At 38.3% G+C, this 16852-nt stretch overlaps 2 protein-coding genes across 2 annotated transcripts; one reads left to right on the forward strand and one right to left on the reverse strand.

The window, feature by feature from the left end:
• Window positions 1-4156: 4156 nt before the first annotated feature.
• LOC122654964 (exopolygalacturonase-like) lies at window positions 4157-6526 on the reverse strand. The gene is made up of 4 exons (XM_043849218.1): window positions 6436-6526; window positions 5662-5750; window positions 5265-5573; window positions 4157-4903 (listed from the first exon to the last, which is right to left on the reverse strand). Exons 1-4 carry the CDS (start codon window positions 6524-6526, stop codon window positions 4157-4159), a joined length of 1236 nt encoding a protein of 411 aa, XP_043705153.1.
• A 2640-nt stretch (window positions 6527-9166) lies between these two features.
• LOC122654492 lies at window positions 9167-16667 on the forward strand. Its single transcript, XM_043848608.1, has 2 exons — window positions 9167-9279; window positions 16262-16667. The coding sequence occupies exon 2, from the start codon at window positions 16301-16303 to the stop codon at window positions 16589-16591; it is 291 nt and encodes a 96-aa protein (XP_043704543.1). The 5' UTR covers window positions 9167-9279; window positions 16262-16300; the 3' UTR covers window positions 16592-16667.
• Window positions 16668-16852: the final 185 nt, after the last annotated feature.

The following is a 16852-nucleotide window of genomic DNA, read 5'->3' on the forward strand; positions in this document are numbered from 1 at the left end:
TCGTGCTGTTTATTTTTTGATTTCTAATTTACTTCGTTCATCTTCTTATTTAGGATACGTCATTGAAGAAATTCTCCTTAACTTCAAGGGAGGCATCCATGGGCATTAAGCATTGATCACTTTGCAGTCATGTAAGGTTTTTTTGAGTTAATGGTGAACAGTTGGTGAGATTATTTTTGTATCTACCTTGGCATGGTTTGCAAAATGTCCTATGGAAATCCTGCCATTTGATTGCTCCATCATGATAAACTAATGATCCTCAATTTACCCTACAGGAAGGTTTTAAGGAAAAGGTATTGCTATGTGGTTATTTCTCTGTCATTTGATACTTATGTACTATAGACAGATTGGTATCTTATGTTTGTTGCTTTGTTTCACAGATCACCAATGAGTTGAAAGTTGTTGACCTCAGCAGATGTTTATACCTAGATGCAACTACTGGCTTGGTTTTGTTTCCATCCTTTGATTAGTTCTTGAAGGTTACTCTTGGGTATTCCGGTTAATATCTGTAAGTGATGATCTTAAAAATCTCTCTTTCTGTGGTAAATCAAATGTTGAAGTAAAAGATTTGAGGAATTACCTGATATAGTGGAGGAAAATGTGAGGAATCAAATCCATTATAACATTTACAGAATGGCTGGGTTTTCAATCTTTATGACATTTACAGAATGGTTGGGATTACCTGATATAGTGGGAGGAAAATGTGAGGAATCAAGTTGCTGTCTCTAGAGAAAACTTTCCAACATGTCGCTTCTAATGATCTGAAATACTAGAATTCTATTTATGATTTCTTCACATCCAAATAGAAGCATGGGAAAAACCCTTGAACATGCAATAATCCCTTAAAATATTCATTTATTGCGACACTGACTATATTGGTAAGAAGAGGGTGCCTCAATCAATTATAGACCGTTGATTATTAGGGTTATCCCTGGTCATGCTTTTCAACCATTGTATGGTGGTAGGGACACTCCATCTGGTCGATCCCTCGCCACCAGCCCTAGCGATTCCAGAACACGGGCTGGAACCCCTTGCAGGAGGCCCTCTACCACTGCTACTCCAACATAACCCTCTTCCTTTGCATCTTCGCCTGCTCTTTGTAATAATTCCACCATCAAGGATTCTTTTCCCGTTTGAACCATATGATAACGGCAGCAAAAACAAGGCATCAAAAGGATGCCGTATTCCTGTTTGCACCCATGTATGTTGGAGAAGACCCGTTAGATTTCCCCACGAAAGACACGAACAAAATCCTTGATTGAGGTTGTTCACAATTACAATCTTCTTGTTCCACTAGCAAACAGATAATGAGATCAAGAAAGGATTAGTATACCAAATAAGTTAAGATATAATTAATTAAGCCCAAAATTCTAGTAATATCTAATCTTGACGAATACCAGAATTTATTACAATTATTGTGGCCATTGGAGAATGAGCATTGTCTTTTTCACTTTTAGTGTTGTCTTGCATTATTAGGGTTTAGGCTGCTTTAAGTATGAAAGCACAATTCTTTTAATCTCACATTGGCGACTCTAACATACCTGATTGATCAAGAAAAAGAAAGCCGAATCATGGCCGGGCCACAAAAAAATAAATTAAGAAAAAAAAGGTATAAATTTAGAATTGAGAAAAAAAATTAGAAGTGGAAAAAAACAGTGCCACAAAAAAAAAATTATATTATATTTTTAAGGGAAAGTTATCATATATGGTCGTGTAAACCGTGTATGTGAGGGTGGGAGTTTCAAGGCACTAATTAATGAGTAAGGATTTATGATTTTTCCAACTTTTTGTGAGAGACCCTCCCATATACACGGTTTGAACAGCCGTGTATGAAAACTTTCCCTATATTTTTATATTAAATAAATAAATTTTAGCTACTGTAAAAAATTACCGCCACTAAAAAGTGTACATTTAGAAGTGAAAATTTCCTACACCCTCTCATAGGGCACCATGAGATGACACCTCTGCCCCTTGGGTACCTAGGCGTGTACAAACCTTTAGTAAGGATCAATAAATAGCTTAGTATAGTTGCTGTCTCTAGAGAAAACTTTCCAACATGTCGCTTCTAATGATCTGAAATACTAGAATTCTATTTATGATTTCTTCACATCCAAATAGAAGCATGGGAAAAACCCTTGAACTTGCAATAATCCCTTAAAATATTCATTTATTGCGACACAGACTATATTGCTTCATTCAATTATAGACCGTTGATTATTAGGGTTATCCCTGGTCATGCTTTTCAATCATTGTATGGTGGTAGGGACACTCCATCTGGTCGCTCCCTCGCCACCAGCCCTAGCGACTTTGATGGCTCATTCCAGAACACGGGCTAGAACCCCTTGCAGGAGGCCCTCTGCCACTGCTACTCCAACGTCACCCTCTTCCTTTGCATCTTCAATCGTTTGGTCTGTTTCAAGTGGCACTACAGCCAACCCCCCTCCCCCACCCCCACCCTCACCCTAACATCACCCTCGTCCTCTTCCACCATCAAGGATTCTTTTCCCGTTTGAACCATATGATAACGGCAGCAAAAACAAGGCATCAAAAGGATGCCGTATTCCTGTTTGCACCCATGTATGTTGGAGAAGACCCGTTAGAATTCCGCACGAAAAACATGAACAAAATCCTTGATTTAGGTTGTTCACAATTACAATCTTCTTGTTCCACTAGCAAACAGATAATGAGATCAAGAAAAGATTAGTATACCAAAAAAGTTAAGATATAATTAATTAAGCCCAAAATTCTAATATAATCTTGACGGATACCAGAATTTATTGCAATTATTGTGGCCATTGGAGAATGAGCATTGTCTTTCACTTTTAGTGTTCCTCTTGCATTATTAGGGTTTAGGCTGCTTTAAGTATTAAAGCACAATTCTTTTCATCTCACATTGGCGACTCTAACATACCTGATTGATCAAGAAAAAGAGAGCCGAAAAACGGCCGGGCCACTAAAAAAAAGAAAAAAAGAAAAAAAAGGTGTACATTTAGAATTGAGAAAAAATTAGAAGTGGAAAAAAACAGTGCCACAAAAAAAAATCATATTATATTTTTAGGGAAAAGTTTTCATACATGGGCGTGTAAATCGTGTATATGAGGGTGGGAGTTTCAAGGCACTAATTAATGGGTGGAGATTTATGACTTTTTCCAACTCTTTGTGAGAGGCCCTCCCACATACACGGTTTGAACAGCCGTGTATGAAAACTTTCCCTATATTTTTATATTAAATGAATAAACTTTTAGCTGTTGTAAAAAATTACCACCACTAAAAAGTGTACATTTAGAAGTGAGAAAAAAAAATTCCTACACCCTCTCACAGGGCATCATGAGATGACACCTCTGCCCCTTGGGTACCTAGGCGTGTTCACTCATTGATCGAAACGCTTGTGTATTTTCCCATTGTGCCGCACTTATATTATGAGCACAAACCTTTAGTAAGGATCAATAAATAGCTTAGTATAGTTGCGATGAAAATTTTCTTGCTTAGAGTCTCATTGAAACATTTAAGGTAGGAGGGATTTGTTTACCTTAAAAAAGTGTCTGCCACGTACAAAGTCAATAATACCCCTATTCCTCTTCCTGATACCCTCTAAACATCATCCAAACTTTTCCCTTGAGCTTGGCTAAGGGAAAACCATCCTCATTTTAATTTCATCTAATGCCGCTTACTAAACTAAAGATGATGCTACCTTTGCTTTATAGCCGAGCTTCGGATCAATGCCCACAGAAGAAAGGAGTATGCCCTCATAGAAGACCTAAGCGAATTCAGCTCCTGTTGAAAGAGAGTACTTTATTCAAGATCAGACCCCTTGCTATGAGCCTAAAACGAAACCGAGGTTTAAGTAAGCAGATGAAGTCATTACACGAAAACTTTTAGGTGATGATCGCCCACAGGTTTCTGTTCGGCCCGAGGATCAACCTCATGACCCCAAAAGGAGTGGTACCTCAGTCTGCACTCTATGAGTCTTACATTTAAGTTAAGATTGCATATATAAATAAAACTTCACAATGAGAAAACATAAGAGAACGTCCCTTAACCAGTATGGGCCGGGCAAGTTTCATTGCTTGTTAATAAAGGGCAATACACGCAAGAGCCAGCCACGGTTTTACAGAAAACTGATTACAAAAACTATAACCCATTCATTGGTCATTACCTAAAACTTACAAGTAGGAGGGTTTTGCCTACCAGAAAGAACAACCTTGGCATTAGAACATATTGATGTAGCACCACTTCCATCCTTTCCATAATACAACAAATTGATATCTCCAATCTCCAATTCACATGGCACAACTCTGCTACCCACAATATTTGCCACAACATTTGAAGATGATGTCCCTCTGATGTTCTTGAGCTTAATATTTTTCAACTTAACAAGTGATGGTCCTTTCTTATCACATTTCGAATAAGGGCAATACTCTTGATCTACTACCACTGGATTGTAAACATTTTTCATTATAATGTTCTCAAAAGTAAGATCAGAAGCAAGACCAGGAGGAGAAGAAGGCCATGTCTTAATCCTAACACCATTTGAAGTTCCACTTAAGATACAATCCCTTACTGTGATTCCTACAACATCTTCTTCATTTGGGTACTTACCTAAACTACCAACACTAATGCCATGTCCTGGTCCACAGAACACATTGGTTATGGTTATGTTGCGGCTTCCTGGACCAAGGGAGATACAATCATCGCCGGTACCAATCACTGAATGCGTAATAGTAATGAAAGACGAGACTCCGATGTGAATTCCATCTGTATTGGGACTGTTCCCTGGTGCTATAATCTTAAGGTTTTGCATTGTCATACCTTGACATGAATAAACATTCATGTGGAAATTTTTACTGTTCAAGGAAGTTATGTCCTTCACCAATGTGTTGTTGAGGAAGTCAAATCTCAAGTTCTGTTGTTAAGAGACAATACATAATACACAACATTAAAACCCTAAATTGAACATTTAGCCAAACCCTTGTTGCACCATTCACTATTTGGATGGGAATTCAGATTCTCTATCCATGTGGGGTGTGGGGTGAGGGTCAATGAAATGGAATCTCCATCACGTTGATCCTTCCCTCAACGTGGGTAAGGATCCAAAGTTGATGGATGAGTCCAGTTTCTCTACCCATGTGGGTTGACACCCCTCACCCCACATGGTGAGAACAAATGAAGATGAATCTCCACCCACAACGAACACAGGGTTGAATGGGTGGATATTCCATTTCTCAAACTGAAGAGTAGAGGAATTAAGCAATAGGAAAGCTTACAACAGGGTATTGTTGGCAATGTGAGTTTAGATGACAATCATTTTTAGTCCAAGCAATCTGTCCCTTGCCATCAAATGTTCCTCCACCAGAGATCGTCAAGCCATTGATGTACCGGAAACCAACCCAATTAACGCTTTTGAAGGCGGCGGGATCCATCGGAGCCACCACTGTGCCTTCAACCCGAAGCTCAATTTGATTCCGGCATGGTCCAACCAAAAGAACCGGACCCAAAAAATAAGTCCCTTTAGGGATTAGAACTGTAGAGCCTACATTTGAAGCACACCCATCTTTCCAAGCATTTGTGAGAGCCTGATTCAAGTATTCACCACATAAGCTTATATTATTGCTTATACCCAACCAAAAAAAAAACAGGTTTTTATAGGTTCAGAGTTCTTACCTGGCTGATATCTGTTCTGCCGTCAGCCTTAGCACCATAGTTAATCACATTGAAGAAAGGTCTACTTGATAAAGCTTCAACAGTAAATGCTGAAAGACACAATAAAAAGATGGCCCAAATGTTTGATTTCAAACCCATTTCTTCTTCTTCTCCTCTGTTTCATCTTCGTTAGGGGGTATTTGTAATTTATAGTGTAAATTAAAGGGGAGGAATGAGGAATAATTTAGGTAGGAATCCTTAATGATTTAGATTATTTTTCTAATGGTGTAATAGAAGAAATTTAAGGGCGGATTTGATTCCACTACCATAAGTAAGAGTAAAATGGTGATTTCTTATGGTATGGGTTGCTGATTTCTTTCTTTTTCACTCATCTACGTGAAATCAGTCAATGGATAGAGGTGAAAGTCTACCTCTATTATTTCCTTTTTCCTTTTTCCTTTTTCCTTTTCTTTTGGGGATTACATACCTTTTATATCATTGGGGTTTCTTGTTTTGGATGAATGACTCTTATAGTATCACGTTTTTTAGTTGCAGGAATATGAGAGAGAGAGAGAGAGAGAGAGAGAGAGAGAGAGAGAGAGAGAGAGAGAGATGATGTGGGCGACCGAACCCGGCCGGTCCTGAGAATTGGACCTCATGAGCATGTAATGGTTCCCATTTATAGGCTAAGAAACTCGGATTGGGCTCCTCTCCAGCGCACCCGGCACGTGGGCAGATGTCGACATGTGGATGGGGTGTTGATCGAATAGCACCACCAAGCTGGGAATGGTGCACATCGCATGTGCATTGCATGTCCATCATATGTGCATGTCAATGCGATGTACACAATTCCCAGCTCGGGGGTGCCGTTCGATTGACCTCCCATTCACGTGTCGACATCGACCCCCGCATTGGAGAGGAGCCGGATCCAAGAAACTCGGAAGATCGAAAATTAATCAATGGATCTACATAATATTATTATGGGAAAGCGTTCTTTGTGGGGGAGTGCAAAAACTACACATGCACGTTGGCATCTCGATGGTGGAATTTCCACCTTTCATGGGGGCGGTCATGTTGCCCCCACTGTGTTTGAAAGTGGCCTACACCCCCACAGAGAATATCTTCTCCTTATATTATATTATATATTTTTTTCATATCACTCACAAAATCTACTAAATTTTATGTTTAATATTTGGATCCTATCCAGTTATTATAGATCATGATCTTATATATTAGGAGGATATAAGTGGCAAGGTATCATTACCAAAAAAACAAAAAAGTGGCAAGGTATCGGGTGACCAAAGATTCTTCCATTCACACCCTTTTAGAACCACACATAAGAATATAAGATTCTTCCTAGGGCTGTAAACGGATTGGATTCGGTTCGGATAGTGCTATTTTCGCATCCGCATCCGATTAGCTATCGAACGGATTCAGATAGTGCTAAACGGATACGGATACAGATCGAATATTTTATCCGTTTATATGTAAATATAGCTTTTCGGATAGCTATAGCCTATCCGTATCCGCATCCGTTTAGTTTTTGAACGGATTCGAATAGTGCTAAACGGATACGGACACGGACACGAAAATGGATTTCGGCTATTCATTTATACCCCTAAATTCCTTCCTACTGGCTTGAAGTTGGAAGGCTATGGGTAGGGGTGACCATATGGGAGGATAAATTGTTTAAAGTTAGGGGCGCTGTTCTCTGTGCCACAGCGCAACCTGTGCCCAGGCACATGGGGATGGACGCAATGATCATCCTACCCTTTTGCACAGGCTGCCCATGTGCCTGGGCGCAGTCTGCGCTGCGGCACAGAGAACATTCTCCCTTTTACACAACAAAGAGAGTTTAAAAAACTTGGGAGATGCCTCCCATGATCAAACCAGACCTTCTGCTTTGGACACTATAAATTGCAACTCCAGAGAATTTTCTATAGACTGGGTTATGACAGTACATATATGCCCTATAGTCTATAATACAATATTGCACTCTAGAGGACTGATGCATAATAATCTACTTAAATTGAGAGTTATTGGTTACACTTGCTTGGCCGTGTACATATTGATAAATTCTACATTAAGAATATGATAGTTGATTGATACTTGGTATACTAGGTGGAATCCCAATGGAAACCTACTCTTTTTCATTTTGTGTAACCTATTATGGTAGCTTACAACCTTGATTGACAACTTTTATAGATGATTTCATTAAAAATGAAATAATGGTACATTGGATAAAAATCTTATATCTCATATTCGGTGGGAAGAGAGGAATTGTCTCATTACTCCTATTCAATTTTGTTTGAATATATGCCATATATGAGATGGGATCTCATAAGGAATGATTAGATTGTTTGACATACTTTTAGATAGTATGTAATGCAATCCTAATGAGTTAGGATTATTGAATGAGATAATTTAGTGAATCAACATCATTAACTTGAGGCTGCAAAAGGAGAGGTTTGATGACCCAACTCGAAATGCTTATTGATCATCAATTAAAATCTCTCATATTATCCAAGATGATTGGAGGTTCTTCAATTCTTGACTGTCATGATAATAATAGGTCATATCTAGGGATGTAAATGAATCGGATTTGGCTCGGATAATGCAATATCCGTATCCGCATCCGTTTAGCTTTCGGATGGATTCAGATAATGCTAAACGGATACGGACACGGATATGGATCGGATATTTTATCTATTTACATGTAAATATAGCTTTTCGGATAGCTATAGCCTATCCGTATCCGCATCCGTTTAGCTTTCGAATGAATTCAAATAGTATTAAACAGATATGGAAACGGATTTTGGCTATTCATTTATACCCCTAGTCATACCATGAGGTTGACATTACTCAAGCCAATTACTCAATAGTGGCATTTTTAATTTAATGTCTTAAACATGTGACCGGTTACATCTAATGTAAATAATGGTGGAATTGAGTTTTAAGAAAACCAAGACAATAGTATATGGTGTCGATTGTGATCTCATGTGGAAAACGTTTCATCCAATGGTGTGAGTTCGATTGACCCAATTTTTTTCTTTCTTGCTTTCTTCTCTAGCTTAGCATAATTGGATGTTGCGTCTTGGACATGTCTTGAGCTCCAGACCCCGAACTATACCGCACTCTAAGATTACAGAATTGGAGAAGATTTTTTCCCAAAAATTTCAGAGCCTGATTTGAACTTCTTTTTTTTTTTTAAATACTTGACTTGACTTGAACTCCCATTTGCCATTGCAATACATTTCTTTTCTATCTTTTCAATTTCAGGTGCACCTTCACCATCATTTCCGATTGACTTTTCCATGAAAAGGATGGGTGATCTCATCACTAATCACTCATCACTAATCACTCATCACTATCACTTGCTCTATGGTTGTAATACTAATACTAATACTAATACCAGGTAAGCTCTCTACCCAAAAATTAAAACCAAAGCATGAATGATTAGATTGGCATACGTTAAAGGAATCGTATCTCAAATCTTATATTTTTATACACTTCTTCTTCTACAAATACTGATACGATCTATTTCTCTTCTCTTTTATGCAAATTCGTCTCACCTCCGTTTAACTTTCTCTGAAGACTTCCGCAGAGACTCAAAAAAAAAAACAGTTGCCGGGCAGTGAGGTTTGTTCTCAGATCTCTCTCTGAATCTTTTGAGCTTCAATTATTTTGAAGAAAATCATTGATTTTATTCTAGTTCTTATACGAGAAAGAGATTCTACGGCTTCAATACACATAAAAGGACTTTTCTTTTCTTCGTAGTTAATGTGAGTCTATGATTAAATTGAATATGAATTTACTAGGTCTCGTGATTTCCGAGATCTGCTTAAATGATGGGAAATTTGTTCCTCGCTTTCTGTCATTAAATTGCATCTGTTCAATGTAATATTTTGATGGGTTGATGAATCTTGTAGTTTAGTGTTTCGTATGAGCTTGAATATTTGGTTGTTCTAATTTTGGGAAAGCATGTTTTTTTTTTCTTCTCCCAATTCTCTGTTTCTTCTGTAATCTTTTTAGGTTTGAAATTCACAGTTTGAAGATTCGTAGACAGTTGGGAAGGAGTTGGTCCTATTAATCTTGGCGACTGTACAAGGTGGTCGATTATTCGATGTATGCATATGGGTACAGTCATTGTGCAGGTTGTGGAAGATCTGCAATAGAGAGAATTTGCAGGAAAGTTGTGATTTGCAACACTCACTTTCAGGGTGCGGCCACAAGTAGATGTGTATTGGCTTAGATCATTAGCAGTTGGGATAGAGGACATGGTGAAGGTCATTACTTGTGCTTGCGTGTTTCTTGGGTGCATTCTAGATGAGGTTTGCTTAGAGGGTTGTTGCTGTGTAGTAGTTTGCTTTTTTGTTTTTTGGCCAAAGAATTTTATTTTAAGGGTTTTTTTTTTTTCATAGATAAATTTATTCCATTTTTCATGCTTTTTTGCTAGTCTTGGTTTCCTTGGTTAAGATGCTTCTACTAAATGGAGAGGGTGGGTGCATGGTTGATATAACTTTCCCATTCTATTGGCACTTCACTGCTTATAAGTTTGTGTCAGTTTCCTAAAAGTCAGAAGCTAATCATGCTTGATAACATCAATATGAATTTGGACTTTTAGGGACTGAGTTGATTGAAATCCCAATCTTCAACCTCCTTTTGTATCATCTTTCCAATGCAAAAGAAAAATCCTGGATGGGTTTTGGTTACACACTTATTGGCTGTGTTTGAAAGACCAGCTTGAAGAGCTGATAGATAGATAGAAGAGTGTTGAGAATTGATGTCTTGTTTTCTGAGGAAATGGATCAGCCATTTATGGACACTCTTGTGGACAAGGGGTTATGAGTCACCTCCAAACGGTCGTGGACATAGGCATCTTGCTGAATCATGTATATCTTTGTGTTGTGGTTGTATTTTGTTTCCTTTCTTTGTGTGTTTCTTTTTTTTTTCTTGCTTCGTGGTCAGGTTTTCAGTTTTCAACAAAGTGATATATATATGGGAGAGGGTTCTCTGAACAAGTGGCATAGAGGAGCACACCAATGAGGTGCGACAAAACGGTATCATAAATTGGAGGGCAGCAAGGTCATTTCATGTGAGGAGAGAGATAGACACAAAGGTGTTAGCGTTCCCTGCCCCAGTGGCTCAGAAAACCTTTTTCCCCATATGTTGGGCTGTCATACAAGTGTAAATGTGCCAAGCGTTGAACAAGGAAGAAAATATTAAAATTCATATGGGCGTCGGGACCTAACCTCGGCGACTCTGGTCCCCCAACCTCTTCCCTTTGCTTGGCAGCTTTTAGGTGGGCTGTTCATAGTAGATTGAGTTCTAAGTTGTTTGTTTTGATCCAAAGATTATATGTTTATATCTGTTTGTTCTTGGTATTTTTGAAATATTAGCTGAAAGACTTGGGATATTGGGATTCGTAGTTTAGGCTGTTTCAGTTGTGGAGACAGAACATAAATTGATGTCAAAAACATGAGCTACTTGTGGCCAGAGGCAGGGCATTCGAGTATATATATGTATGTAGGTCCAGAGAAAGAAATAGTTTTGGCAACTCAGCAGATAATAATTTATCTGATTGCAAATTCAATAAACCTTAAGAAATAGCATTCGAGAAACTTTTCCAACATCCTGATTCAAAGATCAGGAGCTCCTACCTAATTTTTGTTTGATCGAAGATTTCATTAAAAAGGTGAAACTAAAATTCTGCGTATAGGTAGAAATTTCAGAGTCTGACTCAGAACTCTCATTTGCCATTGCAATACATTTCTTTTCTACTTTGTCATTATGAGGTGCTGTTTTATAGTGCTGTTTTATACTCGTCTTTATTCTCTAGACTCTCTTCTTCAAAGGTCCTAGCACGTAAAAAAGTGTGTACCCAGTGCAAAAGTCCTAGCACGTATTGAGGCTTTTTTTTTAACCATCAATTCATGTTCATAGTGCAATTGTATCAGAATGCTTTTTTTTTATATATCCTTGGCCCTGGGATATATAACTGTTGTAGTTTCCTTGCCAACCAGATATAGAGAGATAACTGAGGATTAAAGCTTCTGCATTTCCCCCGGATAAAATTATTTGTTTCCATCCTCCTTTCCCTAATTAAACAAGAAAAGGAAAATAAAAGATCGAAAGTTGGGTCATGGAGCTACATAAAACTTCTAAAAGAAAAATGTTAAAAAATAAAATAAAATAAAATGTTAATGCATATTACAACTATCAATTGCTTTTTGGATCTAGAAATGCTTGTTGATATTCTTTCTCATATTGCTCACTTACACACAGGCGTGTTCTGCTATAATAGCCTGTTGGTAGCTTGCTAAGGCTACTAGTGCATGACAGTGAACCTCGTTCTTATGGATATTGAATGGCCAAAGAGGTGGCTGAACATGAATTTTCTTGGTCATCCAATATTAAAAATAGTCTTATATTTTTCAGTTTAGAACACTAGAGTCTTAGATTTTCACTTTGGTCATTTATATGAACTTTTGTCTTGAAGAAAGCAAGTAGGTGTATTTTCTGGACAGAATCTCTAAATGTTTTGACCACTTTAATGTTTTTAAATCTCAGACCTTGAACTGTATTTCTAATCTCGGAAACATTTTAATTGAGGAAGAAAATTTTCTGCACCAGGTAGTCGGGAGCAATCAAGTACCAAAATCTCCCCCCACCATTGTTTGAATTGCCCGAAAGGCCCCTCCTAAGAATCTTGACTCTTCATTTCTTTCCTCCGCCAATGAGAGAATTTCCCCACTTTAATTTATAATGGAAATGGATAATTAGTTGGGCATGCTACAAAATTCTTGATGATGGACTGATATTTTGCAGTTAAAAGATCAGTAATTTGTTGGAGAATTAATTATTTTCTGTTAGTGGAGGTCCCAAAGAAATTAATATAATGGTGGAACTTGCGAAATTGCTACAATTTCTGACTAACGCCCTGTGACATTTCCATGCTTTTTGAGTGGATCTCAAGTTAGAATTTTTATGCAAAGTTATTGTTTCGAGGCAGTGTGTGAATTATGTTACAACCTTCGATTTTTTAATGGTTGTGATTGAATCTAAAGAGTAGTGCAGATTCTCTGTGAAGTTCTTACTTTAAGTAGTCCCTTGGGGGAAGGGGAAAAAAGGTCTTTTGGAGGGGGGGGGGATCATACTAAATATTCAATGGCTAGTGGTTGGATTGGATGCATATCCATGGAATGAAAGCACACAGAGATAATTTGTTTCCTGCAATTGGAATTTCCAGATTGGCATGTAACATAGTTTAAGGGAGCAGGACAATTAGTAACCACCCAAGTGAAGTAATGGGGAGTACGTATGAGGCTGTGACCTACACAAGCTGAACTAATGACATAGGCCCTCTAAGCTAAATGCCTAGAAATCTCATGTAGCACAATCATGGTAGAAGAAGATATTAATGTTGATGGCTCATAAAATTATATAATCCTAGTCGAGTCATCCTGGTTCAACCATCAGGCTGAAGCAGGTCACAACCCAAAGACATCAGCAATGAGTACATTCACCTATAGATGTTAATATGTCATTACAGTAGCCCAACAGTCCTTGACTTTGGTGAATATATGTCACCATTTAGGAGAAAGGCAATAGATTTGGAAATTTTGGACATCACCAATTTAAATAATTTCCTTGAAGGATACTTTTATTTTCGTTTATGAACTGGACTGGTTGGTGGAGTCTTCCATACTTTATCTTCTTTATCTCCAATATTTTCTCCCTCGCAACTTTTAAATTGATATCTTCTCTCCCCTCTATTTTCTCTATCCAGCAGCTTCTTCTTCCATACTTTATCTACCCCATAAGACCTATTGCTCACCCTTTTCACTCTCTCAGTCTACCTCTTTAAGCTATTTTATACCTCAATTTTATCTTGGAAGTAAACTATTGAAATCTGGAAATTATCTTATTAAATTCTGGCCATTAAATCGGAGCAATCTTAACTATTACATTTGATTGGTAGATCTGGGCTATCTCAGCCCTTGAAATAGAATCTTAGAGATTGGAGCCCATCACCAGAAGATTGATATTAATCAATCTGTGCGTATCACTTTGGAAATCAATCGACCTTCTGAGGGATTACTTTAGTCCACCTTGACAAGAGAAGGGGAATTGCTTTAGAGATATGTAATTTGGCAGGGATTTGGACTATTTCAGGGAGAGCTGCAATAGGATGTTCAGAGAATGGTGTGACTGTGATGGCGGAGCATCTCAAGCTTCAAAGATTGTCGAGCCATTATTTTGGTGTATTTTCATCACCCGGCTTTGGGTCACTTTTTTGAGGCTGAAAACCAGTTTGATTGGCATGATTTAGGTGCCATTTGGAAGTTTATTTATCTAGCTCTCCAGCAAGACGACATGTCGCAAATCAAAGCCGTTTTGGGAAATTTATGACCATGTTATTGAAACCGTATCATACTCTGGCGGGGATCCTATTTTAGAAACCAGTTGATGGAAAGTTCTAGCTTATTATTATCTTTACTTGGGAGCACTCTAGGGAGTTGCTAATTTGTAGTTGGAGTCTAAATAGTAAGTTTGCCATATGGATCACAATAGAAGTAGTCTTGGAGTTTGGTTTAGTGAGAGGGAGTCTAGAAAGTTTATATTTTACTGGTTTCTATATTTCAAGAGTACTGTTTAAGCTAACTGCTATTTGCTTCTTCTAAGGTTTGTGTAATGGATCACAAATAAAAAGTGGTCTTGAAGTTTGGTTTAATATGAAAGAGTCTAGAAAGTTTCTGTTTTTCTGGTCGTCTTCTTCAGATTCGACTTGTGTGTGGACTCCCCCCCACCCACTCCAAATGTGATTAAGTTGAACATTGATGGCAGCTAATTGGATAATCCAGGACCTACAGGTATTGGAGGGGATCTTCTAGGCCATGATGGTAATTTTAGGATGGTATTTTCGGGTCTGATTGGTATATGTGACTATATCATGACAAAAGTTGAAGGGTTGAAAAATCTTTTAAATCAATGACGGAATGATCTGAACATTGAACGGGACTCAGGTTTGCTCATTATGTGGTTACCTACCAATGATGGGGACCCATGGAGGTAATTGCATCTCATCAGGAAAGTTAGAACCCTTAGTTCTACTGGTAATATTTTTTTGGAGTTGATGTCTGGAATAGTCCAGCTGATGAATTTGCTAAGGCTGGGGTGTCTAGGCCGCAATTGTATATGGGGACTTGTCCTATTTTGTAGTCCATATGTCATGTTCTATGGTCCTTCATGCCTCTTCTTGTTGTTGATCTTGTACTAATGGTGCTTGTTTGGATAAGGTTCTTGGGCTTCTACTCCCTGACTTCTAGAAACCAACTTCTGGTTAATATAGGGGTTAAAAAAATATATAAATAGGATTATTTCGTTTGGAATCTTTACTGCCAAAAGCTGGAGAAGCTCAAGAAGCATCCTTCCCCACCTTCTACAGATTACGGTGCTTCTAGCAGTAAAGATTAAAAAATAATTATCTTATTGCACACTAGCTCGATTGTAATGTCTCTTGAAAAGCTGGTTGAGTCAACTAGCTGTTTGGTTGTGGAACATTTTGGTTTAATAGCTAGACTACTACCCATATGCATGCCCGGATGAAATTTGTCCAGTTTGAACCATTGGTGTCAGTCCAGGTCATACAAAACTGGTTCAAACCAGTAAAAATTGAAATGCATGTTGGTTGATAAGAATCTAGTTAAAAGCTATCCAAAGGTCTTTCTCTACATGGGCAATCATATGCACATGCACAAAGTCAAGACTTTAAGCACTACGACCTTCTTATTTTTGGGGTGAGTAAGCCATCTGGCAGAGGGTGGACCTTGGTGCAACGGTTACGGTGTTCCATTATGACCAAGTGGTCACAGGTTCAAGTCTCTGGAAACAGCCTCTCTGCGAAGCAGGGGTAAGGCTGTGTATATTATGACCCTACCCAGACCCCGCAGTGGCGGGAGCCTCATGCATTGGTACGCCCTTTTTAGTAAAGCCATCAGGCAAGGTTTTTAGTAGCAGAAAAATACATTCGTGTTGCCAACACACGCCAATATGTTTTATATTGTTAATGTGAGGATTCCCTTTTGGTTGGAGGGTATGCTTGACTGCTTATGCCTAAAATTAATTGTACAACCAATCTGGGATATTAGAGATTTTTTGGGGTAAACTTAATTGATTTTTTAATTCAAGAATAGAAAATAGGAAAATAGTAATAAAGGATATGTTTCTTTCGTCTTCCCCTTTTGTGACAGTATGTTATGTAGTTTTTCTTCTCTTTTTTCTGTTGTTCATCAAGACTTGTATATGCATTGCTGTTCTGCTTGCCGGGCAGGTCACTACCTTAAGTTTCACATTCTTTGAATAATGGTCACTTGGATATGCCTTGTCACAATGGTATGGCTTGCTTTCTACAACTTCAAACAGAAAACATAACTATTATATTCTCTTTTGCATAGCTGGTTTATTCTGTTCTATTACTTGTTCCCTTCTCCTCCACAAGGAGTCTATGCTTTCTATCTGCTTTTGCGTTACAAAACCCTCCCCCACAAAAAAAAGAAAGAAAGAATACTGTTTTGCTTATAATATGTTTTCTTTCTTTCTGTTTGCATTTTGATTGCAGTAAGCTAGTTTTGGAGTTGGGGTTGCTCCAAGATCTACAATGAGTCTAGCTTGTCTTGTTTGTCATAGTGCTGAAAGTCCTTCCCAATCTTTTAGGAGTTACTCTGTTTCAAGTTCAGATAATGAGGGACGTTGTTCTATAATCATCAATTGTTTGAACAAGAAGGCATCTCTTGGACCAGAGGCACCAAGTAGTGTGATCACATCAGCCAAGGTAAGCCCATACCCAATTATGGCCAACAGTCAGGGAGTCACAGGAACCCCAAGGCTGGTGCGGAGCCGTGCTATCAGGAGGGACTGGAACATTGATGAATTAGCAATGGAGCTTTAATTTGCACCTGACAGGGTAAAAGATTAGAGCGTTGTTGTCTTGGTAGACCTTAGAATGAAATAGAAGTTAGGACTGAGCATTTGTGCATATTTATTTCATTCCATTCCAAACTTGTGTAATGCATGGGCACTTGGGCAGAGTATTATCTCCTTGGTAGGAACTGTACAGGTACTGATGACTGGAGCAGCTTGTGTTATTCCTCTCTCTCACACGCACACACTCTGCTTCAATTTTTCTAAGGACTCCAAAACAATAATGGCA

The sequence above is a fragment of the Telopea speciosissima genome, chromosome 3, assembly GCF_018873765.1.
Source record: "Telopea speciosissima isolate NSW1024214 ecotype Mountain lineage chromosome 3, Tspe_v1, whole genome shotgun sequence".
NCBI classification, from domain to species: domain Eukaryota; kingdom Viridiplantae; phylum Streptophyta; class Magnoliopsida; order Proteales; family Proteaceae; genus Telopea; species Telopea speciosissima.

Excerpts from the sequence above, each read along its gene's own strand:
- LOC122654964 (XM_043849218.1), bottom strand. The coding sequence starts at position 6,526 with ATGGGAGGTCAATCGAACGGCACCCCCGAGCTGGGAATTGTGTACATC. Across the intron at positions 5,574-5,661 it reads GCAGAACAGATATCAGCCAG|GCTCTCACAAATGCTTGGAA; the intron begins GTAAGAACTCTG and ends TACTTGAATCAG. Across the intron at positions 4,904-5,264 it reads ATTGCCAACAATACCCTGTT|AACTTGAGATTTGACTTCCT; the intron begins GTAAGCTTTCCT and ends TCTTAACAACAG.
- LOC122654492 (XM_043848608.1), top strand. The coding sequence starts at position 16,301 with ATGAGTCTAGCTTGTCTTGTTTGTCATAGTGCTGAAAGTCCTTCCCAA.